This window comes from Kogia breviceps, chromosome 15 (genome assembly GCF_026419965.1).
Source record: "Kogia breviceps isolate mKogBre1 chromosome 15, mKogBre1 haplotype 1, whole genome shotgun sequence".
In the NCBI taxonomy this organism is placed as follows: Eukaryota; Metazoa; Chordata; class Mammalia; order Artiodactyla; family Physeteridae; genus Kogia; species Kogia breviceps.
This window is the reverse complement of record NC_081324.1, coordinates 48,417,979-48,438,721: the sequence shown is the minus strand read 5'-3', so window position 1 is coordinate 48,438,721 and position 20,743 is coordinate 48,417,979. Positions and strand designations below refer to the sequence as shown.

General features: G+C 40.0%; 1 protein-coding gene, 1 long non-coding RNA gene and 1 other non-coding gene across 6 annotated transcripts in view; 2 read left to right on the top strand and 1 right to left on the bottom strand.

Moving 5' to 3' along the window:
• LOC136792742 (uncharacterized) overlaps positions 1 to 13,636 on the bottom strand; it is a 33,809-nt gene extending 20,173 nt beyond the window's left edge. For all 3 annotated transcript variants that reach the window (XR_010837040.1, XR_010837041.1, XR_010837042.1), the window contains exon 1: positions 13,489 to 13,636. This is a non-coding gene — a long non-coding RNA (uncharacterized lncRNA). The remainder of the gene's footprint in view (positions 1 to 13,488) is intronic.
• TRNAA-AGC (transfer RNA alanine (anticodon AGC)) lies at positions 4,645 to 4,716 on the top strand. The gene has a single exon. It is a non-coding gene; the product is annotated as a tRNA-Ala (tRNA).
• A 145-nt stretch (positions 13,637 to 13,781) lies between the features above and the next one.
• The window catches only part of TAF4B (TATA-box binding protein associated factor 4b), a 132,506-nt gene continuing 125,544 nt past the window's right edge, over positions 13,782 to 20,743 (top strand). For both annotated transcript variants that reach the window (XM_067014864.1, XM_059039395.2), the window contains exon 1: positions 13,782 to 14,668. In XM_067014864.1, coding sequence (XP_066870965.1) covers positions 14,326 to 14,668 — 343 coding nt within the window. In that variant the 5' untranslated portion in view covers positions 13,782 to 14,325. The remainder of the gene's footprint in view (positions 14,669 to 20,743) is intronic.

Genomic DNA, 20,743 nt, shown 5'->3' with positions numbered 1-20,743 from the left:
CAGAGCCTTAGCCACTGGACCACCAGGGAATTCCCCAGTTTGTTTGCCAATAACAAATCCCATTGTTGATTGCAATCCTCCAAGCGAAAATCTAGAAACTAAAAAAAAAAAAAAAAAAAAAAAAAAAAAAAAAAAATCTAGGAGCCAAGACTCCTCCCATTTTGTGTCTCTGCCATCCTCAACATGCCATTTTCAAACACTCCCAAGACTTCTGTGTCCATTTAAGCTACCAAAGGGGAAAGAATCTGAAGTATCAATTGTGATTTAAAGAAAAAATACTCAGTATACCAGAAACAGAAGGGAACTTCCTCAACATGATAAGAACCCAAAGCTAACATCATATTCAATGGTGAAAGACAGAAAGCTTTTCCTCTAAAATCAGGAACAAGACAAGGACACCTACTCTCACCACTTCTATTCACCAGTGTATTGGACATTCTAGCCAGAACAACTGAGCAAGAAAAAGAAATAAAAGGCATCCAATTTGGAAAGGAAGAAGTAAAATCATCTTTGTTCACTGATGTTTATTAGTTCCAACATTTTTTAAATGGAAGCTTTGGAGTAGAGAACAAAGTTGCAGGATAAAAAAAATCAACAAACAGAAATTAGATGCATTTTATACACTAACAATGAACAATCCAAAAAGAAAATTAAGAAATTCCATTTACAACAGCATCAAAAAGAATAAAATTCTTAGGAATAAACTTAACCAAGGAAGCAAAAGACTTGTGCACTGAAAACTGCAAAACATTGCTGGAAGAAATAAAAGAAGACATAAATAAATGGAGAGACACCCTGTTTTCATAGATTGGAAGACTTAATATTGTTAAGATATCAATACTACCCAAAGCCGTCTACAGATGCAATGCATTCCCTATCCAAATCCCAGTGATGTTTTTTGCAGAAGTAGAAAAATCCATCCTAAACTGAAACTTAAAAATGCTGATTGTGGTTTCCTATGTCTTTGCTGACTAACATAAGCTAAACTAGTGTTTCTCATACTTTAATGTATATATGAATCTCTGAGGATCTTTTTAAAATGCAGGTTCTGATTCAATCAGTCTGAGGCAGAGCCCATGAGTCTTTTCTGTCAAGCTCCCAGATGACCGATGCTTAGGATGCACTGGCATCACCTAAGTACTTGTTAGATCTCATTAGGTAAGTATTTAGGAGACATCTACATGTAACCCCTACTATGGTCTATGTGATCTCCCTTCCCCCATACCTTCCCCATACCTCTTTGCTTCATCTCTTGCCATTCCTGGCATTTTTGCCATCCTTCATTCACCTCAAGCCACACTGGCCTCCCTGCTGTTCCTCATAAACACTAAGCAGGCTCCTGTCTCAGAGCTTTGAAACTAACTGTCCTCTGCCTGCAGCACTCTACCCATACTCTATGTGGGCATGGCTTGCTCTTGTACTTCCTTCCATTTGCTGCACAAATGTCACCCTATCAGAGAGGTTTTCTCTGACCATCATTTATAAAATAGGACTCCCATGCCCCAAACACCTAACACCTGAAATATGTGTTTGTATGTGTTTACTGACTGCCTCGCCCCATTAGAATTGTAAGTTCCATGTCTATTTTACTCGTTGGTGTATGGCCAGTGCTTAGAACAGTCTGAGCTTATAGTAGGTAGTTAATAAATACTTACTGAATGAATATTAGAGAGCCATTCATTTATATTACAACTTAAAAATCCAAAATCAGATACCAGTTGTTTCCATGTTTCTTACTTAAAATTACTGGCTAAGATGAGATTGTTCTTTGCTTATCTTATTCTAGCATAATATCATATTTGTTGATAATGGATAAAGTAATAGGAAAGAGGTTTTGAAAGTTCTCCAAATGATGTGTTTGGTGAATTATACTTCTGTCTTTGAAATACATATAACATGTGAGTGGATCATGTATGTAAGGCTGGCCCACCTGCACTAGGAATTCAGGGACAATTCAAGGCCACCTTTTTTCAGACATGATATTTGCATTTTGCTGATTGTGTCATTTTTCTCTATGCCCACTTCAGTTGAGATCTTTTGGTTAAAAGAAACAAAGGTTCACTCCAGTAAGGATTCAAAGAAACAAGGGCTCTCATGGGGAATTACAAAACTGGGAACAATAACATCATTTTGCCTCCTAGGAATGGCCGCATTAGAAATGTCAGCATCAGGAACTTTTGGATCTTAACTCTAACGTTGAAGCAGTAACAGGATCAGTTCCTTTCAGCACATCTGTTCTTCTCTCTTTACTGTCTGACTTTCTCAGTCTCATTTTCTTTCTTTAACTCACAGCTTATGCTAACTCATGGTTTCTTTTCCCTTATAACCTTCTAGCTCATACATGTGCATTATGGCCTCTCTAGCTTCTTTTTCCATTACAATCATGTAGCTTCAGCTTCCACAGTTAACTTCCCTTCTCTTTCCAAGGTTCCCAACTGCAATTCTGCATGAGTAAATGTGTTTGGACCAGCTGATATTTTTGCATCAGGCCTGGGTAGGGTCATTGTGGCCAAAGGAGTGGCTGCCCTTGGGCCAGCTTCCTGTTGCTTGTCCAGTCTGTGGTGGCCAGCAGCTTGGGGTCAAGTGGTTCCACCCCATGATGCCCTTTTTGTCAGTAAAGCAGCTCTGTTGCAAGGGGCTGTGTATGTGACTGACCTGGGGAGCGCACACGTGCTTCCTCTCACAGAAAAGACTTTTCTCCTCCTCCTTTTCATCAATTGAGCTGACTCTGGAAACTTCTTATGACTCACCACGGGTAGCCCTCTCCAAGAAGACTTTCCTCGGGCTTGATTAGAGGCCCAACCTCTGTGTCTCCAAAGCTCTTTGTTGCGACCTGTCTCATACTGTCTATAATTGTTTCACACTTGTATCTCCTACTAGAATGTGGGCATCTCTGGCTGAGAAAACTATAGCTATTTTTCATTTAAAATATTTATGAAATATTATAAAATATTTATGGTATTATGTGTGCTAATTATCAATTTCTTGACTCTCAGCTACAAATCTGCCTTTCTTTGCCCTCTTTTGTGATAGCAGAGCTGGACCCTGGTAACATTTCTCCTTTGCCAGCTAGTGAAATGCTAAACTTAGCCAACAGAGGGCACTGAAGTCACACGGCAGAGCCACAGCAACAGGTAACTATTTGGCTTACGGATTCTGGTACTCCGCTGTTATGAAGTACAGATAACTCCAGTTACAGCTGCAGGCCATGCTTTCCCCACCTTCAGTGGCTTTATAGACCAGCAATGGCCCATTTCATCTGGCAAGTTTCTTCATCATTGCCAGGCTGTGTGCTCCATGCCCCCTGGGAGGAGGTCTGAATGTCAGCCATGGGGACTGTTCCTCTCCTAATCCCTGGTTCTTTTAATGCCCATTCTCCCTCTAGCTGGAGGGTATCGATGCTTTTTTTGCATCTGCTACTCTAAGGATGCCTTAGACTCAGTCCTATTCTACTCCTTTCAGAATCTAACCACCTTCTAATAGCTAACAATTTTTTATATTAAATTTTCCCTCTTCAAAAAACTGATGTGATATCTGTCCCCTGAATGGACCCTAGCTAATATAACATGTAGTGAGGCTTTTATTGGTATTTTTTAATGGACCCATAAATAAATAATTTATACTTTTCTCAGTTTTAATTTCTAACATGGTAAATATTGATAGATACAATCCACACAGACAAAAGATTTTAGGGGTCCTCAGTAAGTTTTAATAGTATTAAAGTTTCCTGAGATGAAAAAGTTTGAAAACAGTTGGTTTATTGCAAGTCTTCTCAGAGTTTTGATATACAAATGCACATTGCAAATCTGAATTTAAACCCAGATCTAACGTACATAAAGCTTTAGGAGATGGTGAGGTCGACAACTTTTAAGTCCTGAAAACTTGAAACTTTTTTCTCATTCAGAAGTTTCTTAAAAAAGAAAAAAAGAAAAAGAATCACACCTTATCAGTTAACAATGTAATTAAAATGAAATACATTAGCTGGGATTACTTGACAGTATAGTAAAGCTATAATGAAGAATTTGTTGAAACTTAGAAGACAGAGTCTGTGGGAAGAATACTGGAAACAGAGAGGTGATGGTGGGTGAAAGGTTTTAGCTGTTTTGCCTGGGACCTTGACTTCCTTCCTTCCTTCCTACCACAAAACCTCACCATACTGTGTCAGAAACTGCAGGTTAAAACAGTAAAATAACAGACCTTTCTGAAAGAAACTTAGCGTCTCAAGAGAAACAGTGAAGTGAGGAATATACTAGGAGAATCTACTAGGAGGATCAACCAAGAGGAAAACAAACCTAATGGGGGGTTTTGCTGGGGGGGGGGGTCAAAGAAGACTTCCTTGGGAAAGTTCTTCCCCCACCTCTTTGCCTGGCAAGAGGAGCATGGCACCACAAGAAGATGTGGGAAAAGGGAGGTGGTAGCCAGAAGTGATGCCAACCAGCGGTCACATCACGATGGGACTTCTATTCTACATTTGGGTTTTACTCCGGAGACAGTGGGGGAGAGGCGGGGCATATGGTGACGGGGTGGGGGGCATGGAAAGTTATTAATGATGCAAGAAATCACAAATTTTTGTTTTGGAGAGGCAAACATCAAACAAGCCACTAGAGGAAATATTACATCAAGAACAAGACTAGGAACTCAAGGGGAGGTGTAGCTCAGTGGTAGAATGCATGCTTAGCATGCACAAGGCCCTGGGTTCAACTCCCAGCACCTCCATGTTTGAAGGCAGGCAAAAAAAAAACCAAAAAAACAAAACATGGCCCTGAGCTGATGTGATGTCAAAGCCTTCATCTTGGTGGGACTTTCCTGGCAGTCCAGTGGACAGGACTCCATGCTTCCACTGCAGGGGGCACGGGTTTGATCCCTGATTGGGAAACTAGGATCCTACAGATCTGGCATGCTGCATGGTCAAAAAAAAAGAACAAGACTAGGAAGCATATCATTGTTATTATTCAACATTTTCCTGGACATTATATCTAATCAATGTGATAACACTACAGAAACACATGATCTACAAATTCATTCATTCAGTCAAAAGTACTTATGAAACACCTACTATGGGCCAGGCATTGGCCCATATATATGGGTATAACAGTGAACAACAACAAAAGATCCCTGTCTTCATCAAGCATCATTCTAGAAGAGGCAAATTGAAATGTGACCTCTCAGTATTTCACCTAGTTCAACACTTTTATCTTGGCTTCCTGACTTCACCTGTTTTGATTTTTTTTGCCTTGGCTTCCTGACTTCACCCTTTTTGGTTTTTCCCCCTATCTCTCCAGCCTCTCTTCCTTCTTTAGTTCCTTTTACTGGCTTCTTTTTCTATGCTACCATGAAATGCTGAGGTTTGATATGGGTTCTTCTCTGTTTACTGCACCTGCTCTCCTTCCATAATAACATTTACTCCCATTACTTCAAGTATAATCTATACTGTCAAGAAGTGCAGGTAGAAAGATAATATAAAGCCTAGTTTTTGTTTCACTTTCAAGTTCCATTTGATCTTCCTTGAACTCTTGATCTTTTCCATCAGAGCTGCTCCATCTCCAGTCTTCCCCATGACTATGAATGCAATCACCATCCACCCAATTTCTCAAGCTAGAAATGTGAGTCATTCTTAACACCTTTCACTCCCTAAGCTACTTTAGTAAATTTACCACTAACACCCACAGATTTTTATCTCTGGGATATACTTCACATCTGTCCACTGCTACCAACTTATTTCAAGCCGCCATCATCTCTCACCCACAAGAGCCATCCAACTAATTTCTTTGTTGCTTCTTTTGCCTTCCCCAAGTCCATTCTCCATATAATAACTAGAATGGTCTTTTAAGAATGTACATTATTCAGAAAATGATGGGGGTACATCAAAATGATACAGGAAACAACTTAAAAAGGAGTACTTACTGTCCAAATCTCAGACAATTTGAGAATCAAAATAAGTCATGGCAATTACTGATCATAGCCCATTGACTAAAAAAGAATGCATGAATCCATGCTGCTACATACATAAGAGAAATGGGAAAACTATTTCTTTCAGTAGAATGTCAAACAATAATGTAGAACAAATGAGTTTTAAAAAATCACTATTTTGCGGCCATCATAGTAATAATTGATTCAGCCAAGTCATTAATGGATGCTAAAATTAATAAGGCAAAGCTTGATGAAGAACAAGATATTTATATAGTCTCAAAATATGTCCCACCACACTGCTTATTAAATACCAAGAGGAAAAATAGTTAACTTTATGGTGAGAAACTTGGCGTATACCAATATAAACAAGTGATCAAATTTAAGGTAAACAGTAATAACATAAACTTACATAATGTATCTCCTAATGTGACACAGAGGACATAACATCACTCATGCAGTATTCCTGTCAAAATGCATAACCTGAATCTGATCATGAGGAAACAACAAACAAACCCAACTGAGGACATTCTACAAAATAAAGGGCCTGTTTTTTCCAAAACTGGCAATATCATGAAAAAGAAAGGCAGAGAACTGTTCTACACTGAAGGAGACAGAAGAGATATAAAACTGTATGCAATGAATGATTCTGGATTGGATCCTGGATTAGAAAAAAATTTGCTATAAAAAACATTATTGGGACAAAATTGAAAAAGATCTGTTAATGAAAGATCTGCTGACTAAATAGTTATATCAATGTTAAATTTCCTACTTTTGTTAATTGCACTGTGGTTATATAAGTCCTTGTTTTCAGGAAGTATAAACTGAAGTATTTGAGGGTAATGGGGTAAGTCTGCAACTTGCTTTCAAGTAGTTTAGGGAAAAAGTGTATATAGACTTTATTCTCACTATTTGTGGTGATTGTGTTCTATGAAGTCACAGAACACTGAATTAGCAAATACTAAAAAATTGTGACTAGGGGAAATACAGAGTTAGGTTCTTATAAGCCTCTGGTCATAACATGTTTTTTTTTTTTCCACCCTTCAATGTATCAACATGTCTTATGTGTTTCTGTTTAAAGATACCTTATTTAATATATATTGTTGATTCATTAACATTGAACCCACAACCAATAGCACCACAACTCATGCCTGCAAGAAGCGTATCTAACACGTATATTCTCTGTAAGGCATGTAACCTAGGAACACTAGACGGCACTTCAGCACTGTGCCTGAGCACCATTTTTTTTTTTTTTTTGCGTTACGCGGGCCTCTCACTGTTATGGCTTCTCCTGTTGCGGAGCACAGGCTCCGGACGCGCAGGCTCAGCGGCCATGGCTCACGGGCCCAGCTGCTCCGCGGCATGTGGGATCTTCCCGGACATGAACCCGTGTCCCCTGCATCGCGGCAGGCGGACTCTCAACCACTGCGCCACCAGGGAAGCCCCTGAGCACCATTTTAAACAGTGACATCATCAACGAAAAGTACAAAAATATGAAAAACATGGCACTAAATAGGCTGCAAAAAGAATACTTTTTTACAGCAGTATGAGAGCTAAAACAAGAAGGCAGAACCTTGTTTGAGCTCACCTGGAAATGTGCACATTTGGCAACTAAAATTTTCCCTGCTCTGCAAATGTCTGCAAAAGACCTTGCAAGTACCACAGGGCAGGAGGGGAGGAACAAATAAATTTAGGCAGGTAGGGGGTTTGAATTTGAATTTGCAAATACAGAATGTGTGAGTAATGAGGATCGAGTATGTTTACTATATATGCACACACACACACTTATACACAAAGAGACAGAGCGAGTGATGAACAAATCAAAATGTTAAAACTGGTGAATCTGGATGGAGAGGATATGGGAATTTTAAGTACTATTTCTTGCAGCTCTTCTCTAAATTTGAAATTATTTCCAAATAAAAAGTTTTCAAACGTAAATTAATTCATTTTTTACTCCTCTGCTTAAAATATTTCAATTGCTTTCATTTGCACATCACGTGACCATTAAGCCATGAAAGTGGTCAAGCCCCTTTTGGCCTCTCCAAAGGTCATTTAGGCCACCCTTCCCCTAGTTGTCTCACAGGCATTCTTTTAATTCCTGGAACACTTCCGGACGCGCAGGCTCAGTGGCCATGGCTCACAGGCCCAGCCGCTCCGCGGCATGTGGGATCCTCCCGGACCAGGGCACGAACCCGTGTCCCCTGCATCGGCAGGTGGACTCTCAACCACTGCGCCACCAGGGCAGCCCCATTACCCTCTTTTGAAGCACATTGTTCTTTTCTTTCATAGCATTTATCATAATTTGTAATTATACATGCAAACAATTATGTGTTTGTATTTCATAAATGTGTAAAATGATCATTATGAATACATTTTAGAAGTATGGAACTATGCAAGTGACTTGCTTTAAATGTTTAGGCATGGGCTTCCCTGGTGGCACAGTGGTTGGGAGTCCGCCTGCCGATGCAGGGGACGCGGGTTCGTGCCCCGGTCCGGGAGGATCCCACGTGCCGCGGAGCGGTTGGGCCCGTGAGCCATGGCCGCTGGGCCTGCGCGTCCGGAGCCTGTGCTCTGCAGCGGGGGAGGCCACGGCAGTGAGAGGCCCACGTACCACAAAAATTAAAAAAAAAAAATGTTTAGGCATGGAAAATTATTTCAGCAAAGGTAAGTTCTATAAGTTATATACAAAATCATACTTCACAAGCAAACAATGGACAAGGATTAGAAGATAATATGCAAAAATTAGAATTCAGCCAGAATGACAGAATTACAAACGGTTTAATATAGAAATTGTTTTCTTTTTAGGTTCCTTTCAGTAAGAAAGAAAAATAATCCTAAGGCAAAGAATGATGATAATAACTACCATGTTAGTGCTTAAAGGAACATTTTGGAAAAAAAAAAAAAGTCTCTCTAATTGCAGACTGCAGAATAGAATGGAGGGGCAAGGCTGGAAGCATGGACACAGCACAGTTAGTATAATTTAAGTGAGTGCACTTGGGTGTGAACTAGAAGAGTGACGGTGGGAATTAGAGAAGTCGATGGATTTCAGAGATATTACAGATATGATGCTGGGATTGACAGGATCTAAGACTGATTGAAACAGGGGTGAAAAAGAGGGAAAACTCAAGGTCAGTTCCTAATTTTACATCTTAGGCAACTGGAAAGGGGTTCATTGGTTCACTGAAATAGGATCATAGAAGAAAAAGCAGGTTTGAAGATGGCAGAATAAGTTTAGTTTGAACCTGTGGGACATCCAGGTGAAGACAGTAGGCAGCTGTCTACATAAGTCTGGAAACCAGGAGAGAAATGGGCCAAAGATAGATAGATCTGGAAGTCATAAACATATAGCTAGAAATTAAGCCATGGAAGTGAATGTTATCACCCAAGGAAAATATAGACTGAGAACAGAAAGCTGAAATATTACCCTCCTATTAGACACCAGGAATACACAGACAAGACAGAATTCCTGCCCCTGGTAGCCAGTCTAGAGGTTGGGATTGGAATAGGGGTTGGAGAAGTACTCTTTGTCTTTCTACTATGTATTAGATTCTCTCTTCTGGTTCTGAGATGAACATGACACAGTCCCAGCTATCAGGAAGTTCACAATTTAGTGAGAGAGGATAGACAAGAAAAACAACTCAGATACTACAATGTGCTATGGGAGACAAAAGAGGCACTGAATTCATCCAGTGTAGGCTGTAGCCTGTTGAAGACCAAACAGGAATTGGCCAGGTAGAACATGTTTCAGATGGGGAAGGTCTTTGAAGGGATGTGAACCAATGTATGAAAAGGCATAAAATTGAGAGAAAGTTTGGGATATTTGGGAAATTCCCATAGTTACCTATGGGCCAGTGGAAGGTTCCCAGCTTGGTGAAGTTCAGTGAAGTTTCTTGGATGCTATTCGAAGGAGACTAGGGAGTACTTAGTTGTGTTTACAGATTTCAATTGTTACTAAGAATACATATTTTAAGAAAAAGCTTGTGATAATTTTTGACTATGTAAATACTATTCATTCATTGTTAAAAGAATTAGAAAATACACAGATTTTTTTTAAAAAAAGATCACTTAGTTAACTAATGAGAACCTACTGCATAGTACAGGGAACTCTACTCAATGCTCCATGGTGATCTAAATGGGAAGGAAATCCAAAACCAAGGGGATATATGTATACATAGCACTGATTCACTTTGCTGTACAGTAGAAACTAACACTTGTAAAGCAACTATACTTCAATAAGAATTTTTTTTTTAAAAAAGGATCACTTAGTGTATCTCCAAATAGAGATGTCCTCTGTTAAGGGTTTGGTGTATAATCTAGGTTTTCTTCTGAGTATATATCTAATCTGCTTATTGGTTAAAAATTTGTTTTAATTTACAAAAAAATGGAGTCATACTTTGCATACTATTTTATAACCTCCTTTTAAAAATTTTAACAATATACCATGATCATTTTTCCATAAATGTACTTCTAAATGTGTAAATCTCTCATTTAAAAAAAAAATAAATTTTATTTATTTATGGTTGAGTTGGATCTTTGTTGCTGCGCGCAGGCCTTCTCTAGTTGTGGCAAGAGGGGACAACGCTTTGTTGCGGTACGTGGGCTTCTCATTGCAGCGGCCTCTCTTATTGCGGAGCAGGGCTCTAGGCATCTGTAGTTGTGGCACACGGGCTCAGTAGTTGTGGCCCATGGGCCTAGTTGCACTGCAGCATGTGGGATCTTCCCAGACCAGGGCTTGAACCAGTGTCCCCTGCATCGGCAGGCGGATTCTTAACCACTGAGCCACTAGGGAAGTCCCTATATGTGTAAATCTTAACGCTAATTAACATTCCATAGTGTGAATGGATCTCTTATGTTAGGATCATTCAGCTGCATTCACTTTTTCTAAGAGCAAGATTTCAAACACTAAAAATTTTAAAAAGTGTCTCAAACATCAGTGAATCTTTAATGAAGCCACCAAAAATGGAAATCATTCATGAAGTCAAAACTCTTTAAGAGTCTGGACCACAGGAATTCCCTGGTGGTCTAGTGGTTAGGACTCTGTGCCAGGAGCCCAGGTTCAATCCCTGACTGGGGAACTAAGATCCTGCAAGCCACATGGCACAGCCAAAAAAAAGTTCAAGTCACATTCCTTTAAGGGGAAAGGAATGACAGAGTGGTGTTCTGTTGCAGAAAGTATTTAAATGCTCTGATGCAAAACATAGATACTGGACTAGGTTCAAGGTATAGAACTTGAAGGCACACAGTTGTTCCTGGCTCGCTTTGAAGCTGAGGCCATAGCCATCTTAGTCAAACAGTTATGTTTTCTCCGGCAGATTTTTCAGCTGGTCTCATTTCACTGATAAAGAAGTCTTCCTACTTAAATTCTAGAGTAGTAAACTTTTATTCATTTTGTGAAGACACTGTATGTACTTGGAAAATCAAATGGACAATAAGAATAACTTACATTGTCCACTCGATAACTGTACCCTAGTTAAATTATGTGTGTGTTTGTATGTAAAATAGTAAAATATTCAGAACATAAATTTTGTATTTGTTCAATTTTGTTTTATTACCTGAGTTGATAAGCAGAGTATGTGGACAATTAATGACTTAGTCCCTCATTTAGAAGGCGCTATAATCTGAATGTTTTTGTCTCCCCCAAATTCGTATTTTGAAATCCTAATTCCCAAAGGTGATGGTATTAGTAGGTGGGGCTTTTGGGAGGTGTAAAATCATGACAGTGGAACCCTCATGAATGGGATTAGTACTCTGGACTAAGACAGAAGGTAAATGAATAAGTATTTTTCAACATCTTTAGTTTTACAAATATCTTAACAGATAAATCTAATAAAATCAAGATATAATCTTCCCCCTACATTTTTTCTTTTCTTACATAGAGACAGAACGCATTTTGCCTTCCTATGTATCCTATTTTATTATTATAAGTTTCTATAGGAAGGAAATGTAATAAACATAATTATTGCTAAACTCCAAATATCAGGACAAGTGCTGGGTAAGGAGGAGTATATTTTTTTCAACTAGAAAATTAAAGTTTCCATTAGCAAGGCAAATTATAAAGCAAACATAAAAGAAGAATGTTTAAGGTCACCTTAATGAGAAAGTATACTTCCTCAAGTCAAGCCTCTTAGTAACTTGATAGAGGTTATTTACATACCTAAATAAAGTATGTGAGTTGGAGGTGGGGTTTAATAGAAGTTTAGAAAAGGGTAGTTCTCAGAGCAAACTTCTGAGCCTTCCTTCCTCTAGCATTCACTGAACTAACTATACTACACGGAGAGAGAAAAACCAAGGCTAAACAATTTGCCATCTAGTAAAGAGCAGGTCTAAGATTCAAATCCACTAGATGGTTTTGTTTCGCTGAAAATGTTGCATGGCTCCATTTAATTCATTCACTTAGCAAATATTTATTAAATACCTTTTCTGTGCAAGGCATTTTGCCAGTGGCAATGGAGGATATAAGATGAATCAGACATTTGTGGAGTAGTGGAAAGAGATGTACTTTGGCTTCATACAGACTGGTTAGATTCCCAGCTTCATGGATAAATTACTCTTACAGTTTTTAAGTCAGTAAAATGAGGTGGTAAAGAAAGAAAGAGAGGGGGGGAGAGAAAGAGAGAAAGAGAGAGAGAAAGAGAGAGAGAAAGAGAGAGAGAAAGAGAGAAAGAGAGAAAGAAAGAAAGAGAGAAAGAAAGAAAGAGAGAAAGAAAGAAAGAAAGAAAGAAAGAAAGAAAGAAAGAAAGAAAGAAAGAAAGAAAGAAAGAAAGAAAGGTATCTCCTAAGACCAGCATGCAAAAGGTGGTCAATAAATTTAGTTTTCCTCTCTTCAACTCCACTTGGAGGGGTTTTCTGTAAGGTAAGTGATCAAGTAAGTCTTCATAAAATAGGGAATGTTGCGATTGATTTGGGTCATGAGATGGGTTCTTTATTTGGACTGGCTGAGATGTGGGAGATGGCAAACGCAGTGACGTGTGAGGACTGTGAGTAGATCCTGTCCGTTGGAACAGACAGGGAGGGAGAGAACTAGAAGCTGTAAACGTCACGTTGCCTGCCTACCTGCATAATCTATTTCATTCAGTATAATGTCGGTTCCTACAAATATATAATATTAGGACAACAGCCTGAAATCAAGGCATCTTCTCTGATTAGATCTCTAAGGGGCAAGCTTTCTCATACTTGACTTGTATTATTGATTCATTTGCCACACTCTTCTCACTTATTCAAAGAATATCTAGCATTGCACTTAAAATCTAAGCGCTAGAATCTGAGGATGTAGGAATTAAAAGACACTGTCCCAGTTTTCAAACAGACAGACACGTAAACAACTTTAAGCTCAGAGGTGACAGAGACATCTACAGCAACGCCGAGGAAGAAAGAGATTTTTCCCTTGGGGCTGCTCAACCCTAAATTAATTATACGAAAATAGGCACATTTTACAGGCTGTAAAATTATACGTCATGCTTAAACATTTAAAAGAAAGAAATGGAAGTTTCTTTTCACAGTGTCAAATGCAATGCTCATTCTAACGACGCTATACAGCCAAGCCCGCAGAAAAACAGTGAGGAAGCGTGATTGAGTTCTTACTTTGTTACCGTTCTCTGAAATCGGTCCTCCACACTGTTTCCTTAAAAAGCAGAAGCCTGTGGAAAGTATAGTCCGGCTCTTCAAGGAACACGCAACTGGGGATACCAAGGAGAGAGCAGAACGCGGATGCCGCAGTTTTCCAAGTGCTGTCTGGCCTCCCCACGTGGTAGATTTTTGGCAACTTGCCCCTCGTTCCTCAGGATTCAGAGGCGGATTCTAACGCCCTCTGGAGCCGTCCCTACTGACGTCACGAGCGCGATTCCAGTCTGTGGCCAATCACACGGCCGGATTCTGGGGGAAGCCCGGGGCAGCGGCGGCGGCTGGTGCGCGTGCGCGAGGTCTCCGCGTGGCTATATAAACATGGCTGGCGTGGCTGCGCAGAGGGGCAGTGCGGAGCGCGCGTAGGGGGCTTTGGGCCGCTCTGGGTTTGTAGTTTTGAAATTTCTGGCGGGGGAATCCGCCGCGCAGAGTTTTGGTGGAAGGTGGGAGCCGAAGTGACGCCCTTCCGGGAGCCGCGCACCCGGGCTCCGCTGCCTCTGGTCGCGAGGCTGAGGGGCCGGGTTGAGCCGGCGCACGTGTGAGCGCCGCTGAGGAAGCGGCGAGCGGCCGAGCAGGTGTGGCTGCCGGCGGGGCCGCGCGGACTAGAGGAAGGCTCGGGACGCCGGGGTCCCGCTGTCCGGCCGGCGCCGGTCACTGACTCGTGTGGCGGCCCCGGCGCCTCTCCCTAGCGATGCTGTGGAGCCGGAACTGCACTGGAGTCGGCTGCCGCTTGTCAAGCGTCCCCTCGCCTGTGCTCCCGGAACGGCGGCGCCTCAGCTGCCTCTGATCCACCTGGGGATGCCCGCGGGCCTCACAGAACCGGCCGGCGCCGCTCCACCCGCCGGTGTGGGCGCCTCCGGGACCGTGACCATGGCCCCCGCCGCGGCTCTGCCCGTCCGGGTGGAGAGCACTCCGGTGGCCTTGGGCGCCGTGACTAAGGCTCCTGTCAGTGTCTGCGTGGAGTCCACGGCGTCCCAGCCGCTGCGGTCCCCCGTGGGGACCCTGGTGACTAAAGTGGCTCCTGTCAGTGCTCTTCCTAAACTCAGCAGCGGCCCTCGTCTGCCAGCTCCTCAGATTGTCGCTGTGAAAGCACCCAACACCACAACAATCCAGTTGCCTGCTAATTTGCAGCTTCCTCCAGGTATGTCGCTCACCTTTTCCGGCTTATACCTCGGGCCAGCCAGCGGTGACACGGGAAACGTCGCAGCCCGGGATTGCTCCTTCTCGCTGGGAGTTCTAAAAAACCCAGCCAAGAGAACCTTTCATAATCTTGACTTTGCGGGGCAGTGATTTGGCGTTACCATCAAGATAGCCTCTTTGAGTCCTTACTGCATAGTTTTTCTTTTCCTATTTAAAGAGAGCGTCTTTTCCCTTAAGTGACACAGGAAAAGCTGGAGCAGCATATTCAGGAGGGCCTTTGAGGCACTGGCTCTTAGGTGCGGGAAGATAAAGAGAATCGCTAAAGTTTATTTTCATATGGAGAAAGGATCAATTTTTATATCCACACGCTTAGATTACTATGTTTAAAAAAGTGTTTTTAAAAGGCTCTTGTGTGTTAAAACCGAAAGTGAATTTTAAATTTAAACAAGCCTAAGTAAGTTTACTGCTTAGAAATGAGTAATGTTGCTTCCTGCACAATTTTCAGGTGTGTGATGATTGTAAGTAACTGTGAGTTAGAAGGATCCGTCTCACAGGGAGCAAATGCCAGAGTTGACAGGTCAGAGCCATGAGGTGGTGAAGCACCACCTTCACCATTTGTGAAGCATTGTGTGAATGCTACTGTTAATGAGCCTGTGACTACTTTTTATACTAGAGCGTACTCTGTGGAGCTGTTTTTCAAGACTGAGACAAAGGTTTTGCTTTGTGATCATTTGCATATTGTAAATATGCAGAATGGTGTTTGAGTGATCTACCTTGTGTTCTTTCCTCAAGTGAAAGTCACTTGGAATTTCAGTGGGGAAAAAAAGCACATGTTATCTTCTTTGGAAAAAAAACTTTACTCATGATTTGATTGTTTTCTATGTATTTTGCTGAGCAGCAGTGGGAACTCTGACCCGCAAAGGTGGTAAAGAAGTGGAAGCATTTGGTTCACGTCATGTCAGTTTCCCCTAGCAAAATGAGGGTGCCTCTTTTGTAGCTAATGTTCTGTTGTAGCTGTGTTTTAGTTTTGTATGGTACACGACGTACATACACTTAGGGCTGTGTGCACCACTGGATGCATTTTCTGCTGGTTCTAAATTGTCATCCTACATGCACTCTTACAAAGTAGCTATGAATGTGTTTGAATGAAATTACTACTAATTTGTTAAAAACAAAATTCCTATCTAGTCAGTGAAGGCTGTTTAGAAACAATCAAAAAAGTATTAAGAGAGAAGAACTTTCAGGAGTGGAAACTTGCTGGTAAGTGGGAACGGATCACTTATTGAGGGCGTACTGTGCTAAGCACTTTTTAAAAAAATGAGCTACAATTGGCATACAACATTATATTGCGGGGCACTTTTCATCCATTATTATTTTTGTACATTATTTATATTCTTTTGTTTGCTGGTCATAATAGATAGATAGCAAATAAGGAAAAAGGTCTCTGAGGGTAAAGAATTTGCCCAATGCCAGACAAGTCATAGATGTCAGAGGGAATTTGAATTCAGGTCTGTTTAATTCTACTCTTTCCACAACACTGTGCTTACCACTTGGTGTGTGTACAATATGCCTCCTTGCGTAGCAATGTTAAAAGGCGATTTATAGACTTTTAGAGCCTGATCTTTTTATTACACAGGGAAACAAAAACTGAAACTTGCTAGAGCAAAACAGCAGCAAACCAGGACCACAGCCTAAGTATGCACTACACTAAAACTTGTTATGCTGTCAACCATGGATAAACTCTCACAAAAGAGAGGAGATAAATTGCCTTTAGGAGTTGTTATTTAGAGAGGAGGTGAGAAGGTACCTTGAAGAGCAGCTTTTGGAATTTCTGCCGAGGTGTGGCAGAAGAACATACTCATATTTGTGCTCTCACAGATGCACAATGAGATAACCGATACGGGGGCTTCCCTGGTGGCGCAGTAGTTGAGAGTCCCCCTGCCGATGCAGGGAACACGGGTTCGTGCCTCGCTCCGGGAGGATCCTGCATGCCGCGGAGCGGCTGGGCCCGTGAGCCATGGCTGCTGAGCCTGCGCGTCCCGAACCTGTGCTCCGCAGTGGGAGAGGCCACAACAGTGAGAGGCCCGCGTACCGCAAAAAAAAAAAAAAAAAAAAAAAAAAAAAGATAACCGATACTTGAGGAATGACATAGAAACACTGATTAAAATAACATTTTAAGAAGGTCTTGTTCTACTTCTTTTATATACTGAGGATTAGCAGAGGATTGCTCAAGGATGCTTAAATTACATAGGAGTCAGCTCTGATTTTCCCAAGGTAATGAATACTTTAAGTATTTGATTTCTCTTTACTTCAGAATTTCCTCTGTGAACAGAACTAGTTTTAAAAAAATTATGCATATGCACCACAGGGTTTTCTAGAAAGCAGGAGCTGGAAACAAAAAGGGGGGCATTGTGAGGAAATGAAAGAAACTGTAGCAGAGCCCTGAAGATTATTCTGTTGAATATTTTTGGTAATCTCTTCAGTCTTCTTTTTTATGAATTTGTGGGATTTAGACCAGACTGTGGCTCTTTCCGTTTTTGGTATTCTGTGTTGTCTCTTCTATCATGTATTTCAGAGTGATGAGTAAGGACTTGATTGCTTCTTTTATGTCATAGACTGTGCTTCATAAATTCTGCTTCTCAGTCTTACTGTACAGAAGTTTGTGAAAGTTGCTTGTGAAATGGTACGGGTCCTTTATCATCAACTCCTTCATGCCGAGACGTGGTATAGGTTTTGCATTTCTCAAATTCTTGAATTAGTTCCTGGATAATTCTTCGTGGTTCTTTTTTCCACCCTAGCTTTATCAAAGGAATATTACATGATCATCTGCTCCCACAGTTGTAACAGTGCTTCTGGACGTCATGAAATGAGAGGCAGTTGTCTTCAGTGCTCACCATATGCGCCCTCCACTGTTTGGATTTCAAAGGCTGTGAAGTCACTTTAACTCATATTTGAGTTAGAAAGACTCAAAGGTTGTGGACCTTAAGGCATTAATAACAACTACCACCAGTAACTTTAAAATTCATAAATTTGCTCATATTGTCTCATTTGATCCCTTTAACAGTCCTGCAAAGTAAGTATAAGTCTCTCAGACCACAAACATGGGATGTCTTTCCATTTATTTAGATGTTTAATTTCTTTCAGCAACAGTTTGTAGTTTCCAGAGTATTGCTTTTGCACTTATTTTGTTAAATTTATTCCTAAAGTATATTATTTTTGATGCTATTGTAAATGGAATTTTTTTCTTAATTCATTTATAGTTATTGGAAATGTATAGAAATACAGTTGACTTTTAAAAAATTGATCTTGTATCCTTCTTCCTAGCTGAACTTTTTTATTAATTTTAATGGCTTTTTTTGTGGATTTGTTTGGATTTTTATATAGAAGATCATAATATATGTGAATAGATAGTTTTACTTTCTATTCTAGATGCCTTTTATTTTATTTTCTTGCTTAATTGCCCTGGTTAGAACTCTCAGTATAATATTAAATAAAAGTGCTAGTGATTGTAGGCATCTTTGTCTCATTCCTTGTCTCAAATGTTCCTGATCTTAGGGGAAAAGCATTTAGTCTTTCACCACTAAGTATGGTGTTCGCTATGGGTCTTAAACCAACCTTGCATACTGAGATAAATATCACTTGGTCATGGGGTATAACACTTTTAAAATGTTGCTGGATTCAGTTGGTAGTACTTTGTTGAGAATTTTTGCATTGGTATACATAAGGCATTTTGGTCTCTAGTTTTCTTGTGATGTCTTTGTTTGGTTTTAATATTAGTGTAATACCGACCTTACAGAATGAATTGACAGTTTTCCTCTTCTGTTTTTTAGAAGAATCTGTGAAGGATTTATTTTTCCTTAGATGTTTGGTAGAATTCATCAGTGAAGCCATCTGGAACTGAGCTTATCTTGTGGATACTATTTTTGATTATTCAATCTGTGTTTGTTAGAGAGCTATTCAGGTTGCCCATTTTCTTAAGTTAGTTTTAGTAGTTTATGTGTTTCTAGGAATTTGTCATTTCATATTATTTATCCAATTTATTGGTTTATAATAGGTCATAGTATTCTATTATAATCCTTCTTTCTGTAAGATTAGTGGTCATATCCCCTCTTTCATTCCTAATTTTAGCAGATTGAGCCTTTTCTCCTTTTCTCTTAATCTAGGTAAAGATTTGTCAATTTTGTTGGTCTGTTCAGAGAACCAACTTTTGTTTTGATTTTTCTCAGTTGTTTTTCTATTCTCTATTCTATTGACCTCTGCTCTAATCTTTATTAATTTTCTTTCATCTGCTTGCTATAGTTTTGATTTTGCTTTTTTCCCCAATGTCTTAAGATAGAAGGTTAAGTTATTAATTCAAACAATCCTTTTATTTATTTTCTTTTTTTTTTTGAAATGCAAATATAATAATGTCTCTTCTACTTGAAATCCTTCAGGGCTTCCCACATCTCCTCAGATCTTTTTTTTAATATATATAAATTTATTTATTTATTTTTGGCTGTGTTGGGTCTTCATTGCTGTGCACAGACTTTCTCTAGTTGCAGCGAGCAGGGGCTACTCTTCGTTGTGGTGCATGGGCTTCTCATTGTGGTGGCTTCTTTTGTTGCAGAGCATGAGCTCTAGGCACATGGACTTCAGTAGTTATGGCTCGTGGGCTCTAGAGCGCAGGCTCAGTAGTTGTGGCACACGGGCTTAGTTGCTCCGCGGCATGTGGGACCAGGGCTTGAACCCACGTTCCCTGCATTGGCAGGGGGATTCTTAACCACTGTGCCACCAGGGAAGCCCTAATCTTTCTTTTAAAATAGAGGGATTTACAACAACAGTCGACCTGTGAACAACACAGGTTTGAACTGCACAGGTCCACTTATACTCAGATTTTTTTCAATAAGTGCATACTATGGTACTACATGAGCTGCAATCAGTTGAATCTGTGGATGCGGAACTTCAGATATGGAGGGCCAACTGTAAAGATACATGCAGATTTTCAACAGAACAGAGGTGTGGGTCATCAGTACCTCCAACCCCCACATTGTTCAGGGTCAGCTGTATAAATTTCCCTTAAACACTACTTTAGCTGCATCACATAAATTTGGGTATGTTATGTCTTCATTTTCATTCATCTCAAAGTATAGTCCAGTTTCCCTTGTGATTTCTTAATTGACCAACTGGCTACTTAGGAGTAATTAATTTCTACATATTTGTGAGTTCCCCTAATTTCTTTTTGTTACTGATTTCTAATTTCATTCCATTGTAGTTGGAGACCACACATTGTATGATTTCAGTCCTTTTAAATTTATTTAAACTTGTTTTATATCCTAGAATGTAGTCTATCCTGAGACTGTTCCACATACACTTAAGAAGAATGCTTTTGTTGGGTGGAGTATACTATTGATGTGTTTTAGGTATGGTTGGTTTATAGTGTTGTTCAAGTATTTGATTTCCTAGTCGATCTTCTACCTAGACATCTATCTTTCATTGAAAGTAGAGTGTTGAGGTCTCCCAAGTATTATTGTTGAATTCTCTATTTTTTTCCTTCGTTTATGTCAACTTTTCTTCATATATTTTGGGCTTTGTTGTTTGGTGCATATATGTTTGTAATTGTTAAATCTTCCTGATCCATTGGCTGTTTTATCGATTATAAAGTACCCCTCTTTATCTCCAGTAACACATTATGTTTTACTCTATTGTCTGATATTAATATGGCTACTCCAGTTTTCTTATGGTTGCTGTTGGATGATATGTCTTTTCTGTCCTTTTACTTTGACCTTTTTAGTGTCTTTGAGTCTAAAGTGTGTCTTTTGTAGACAGCATATAGTTGAATCCTATTTTATAATTGGATCTGACATTTTTTGCCTTTTGATTGGATTATTTAATCCATTCACATTAATGTTACTGATACAGTTGGGTTTAGGCCTGCCATTTACTTTTGTTTCTATATATTTTCTCTTTTTTGTTCTTCCTCTGTTCCCTCTTTCCTTTGCATTAAGTGAATATTTTCTAGTGTAACATTTTAATTCCTTTATAATATTTTTTAAGAATATATATATTTTTTAGTGATTGCACTTGGGCTTACAATATA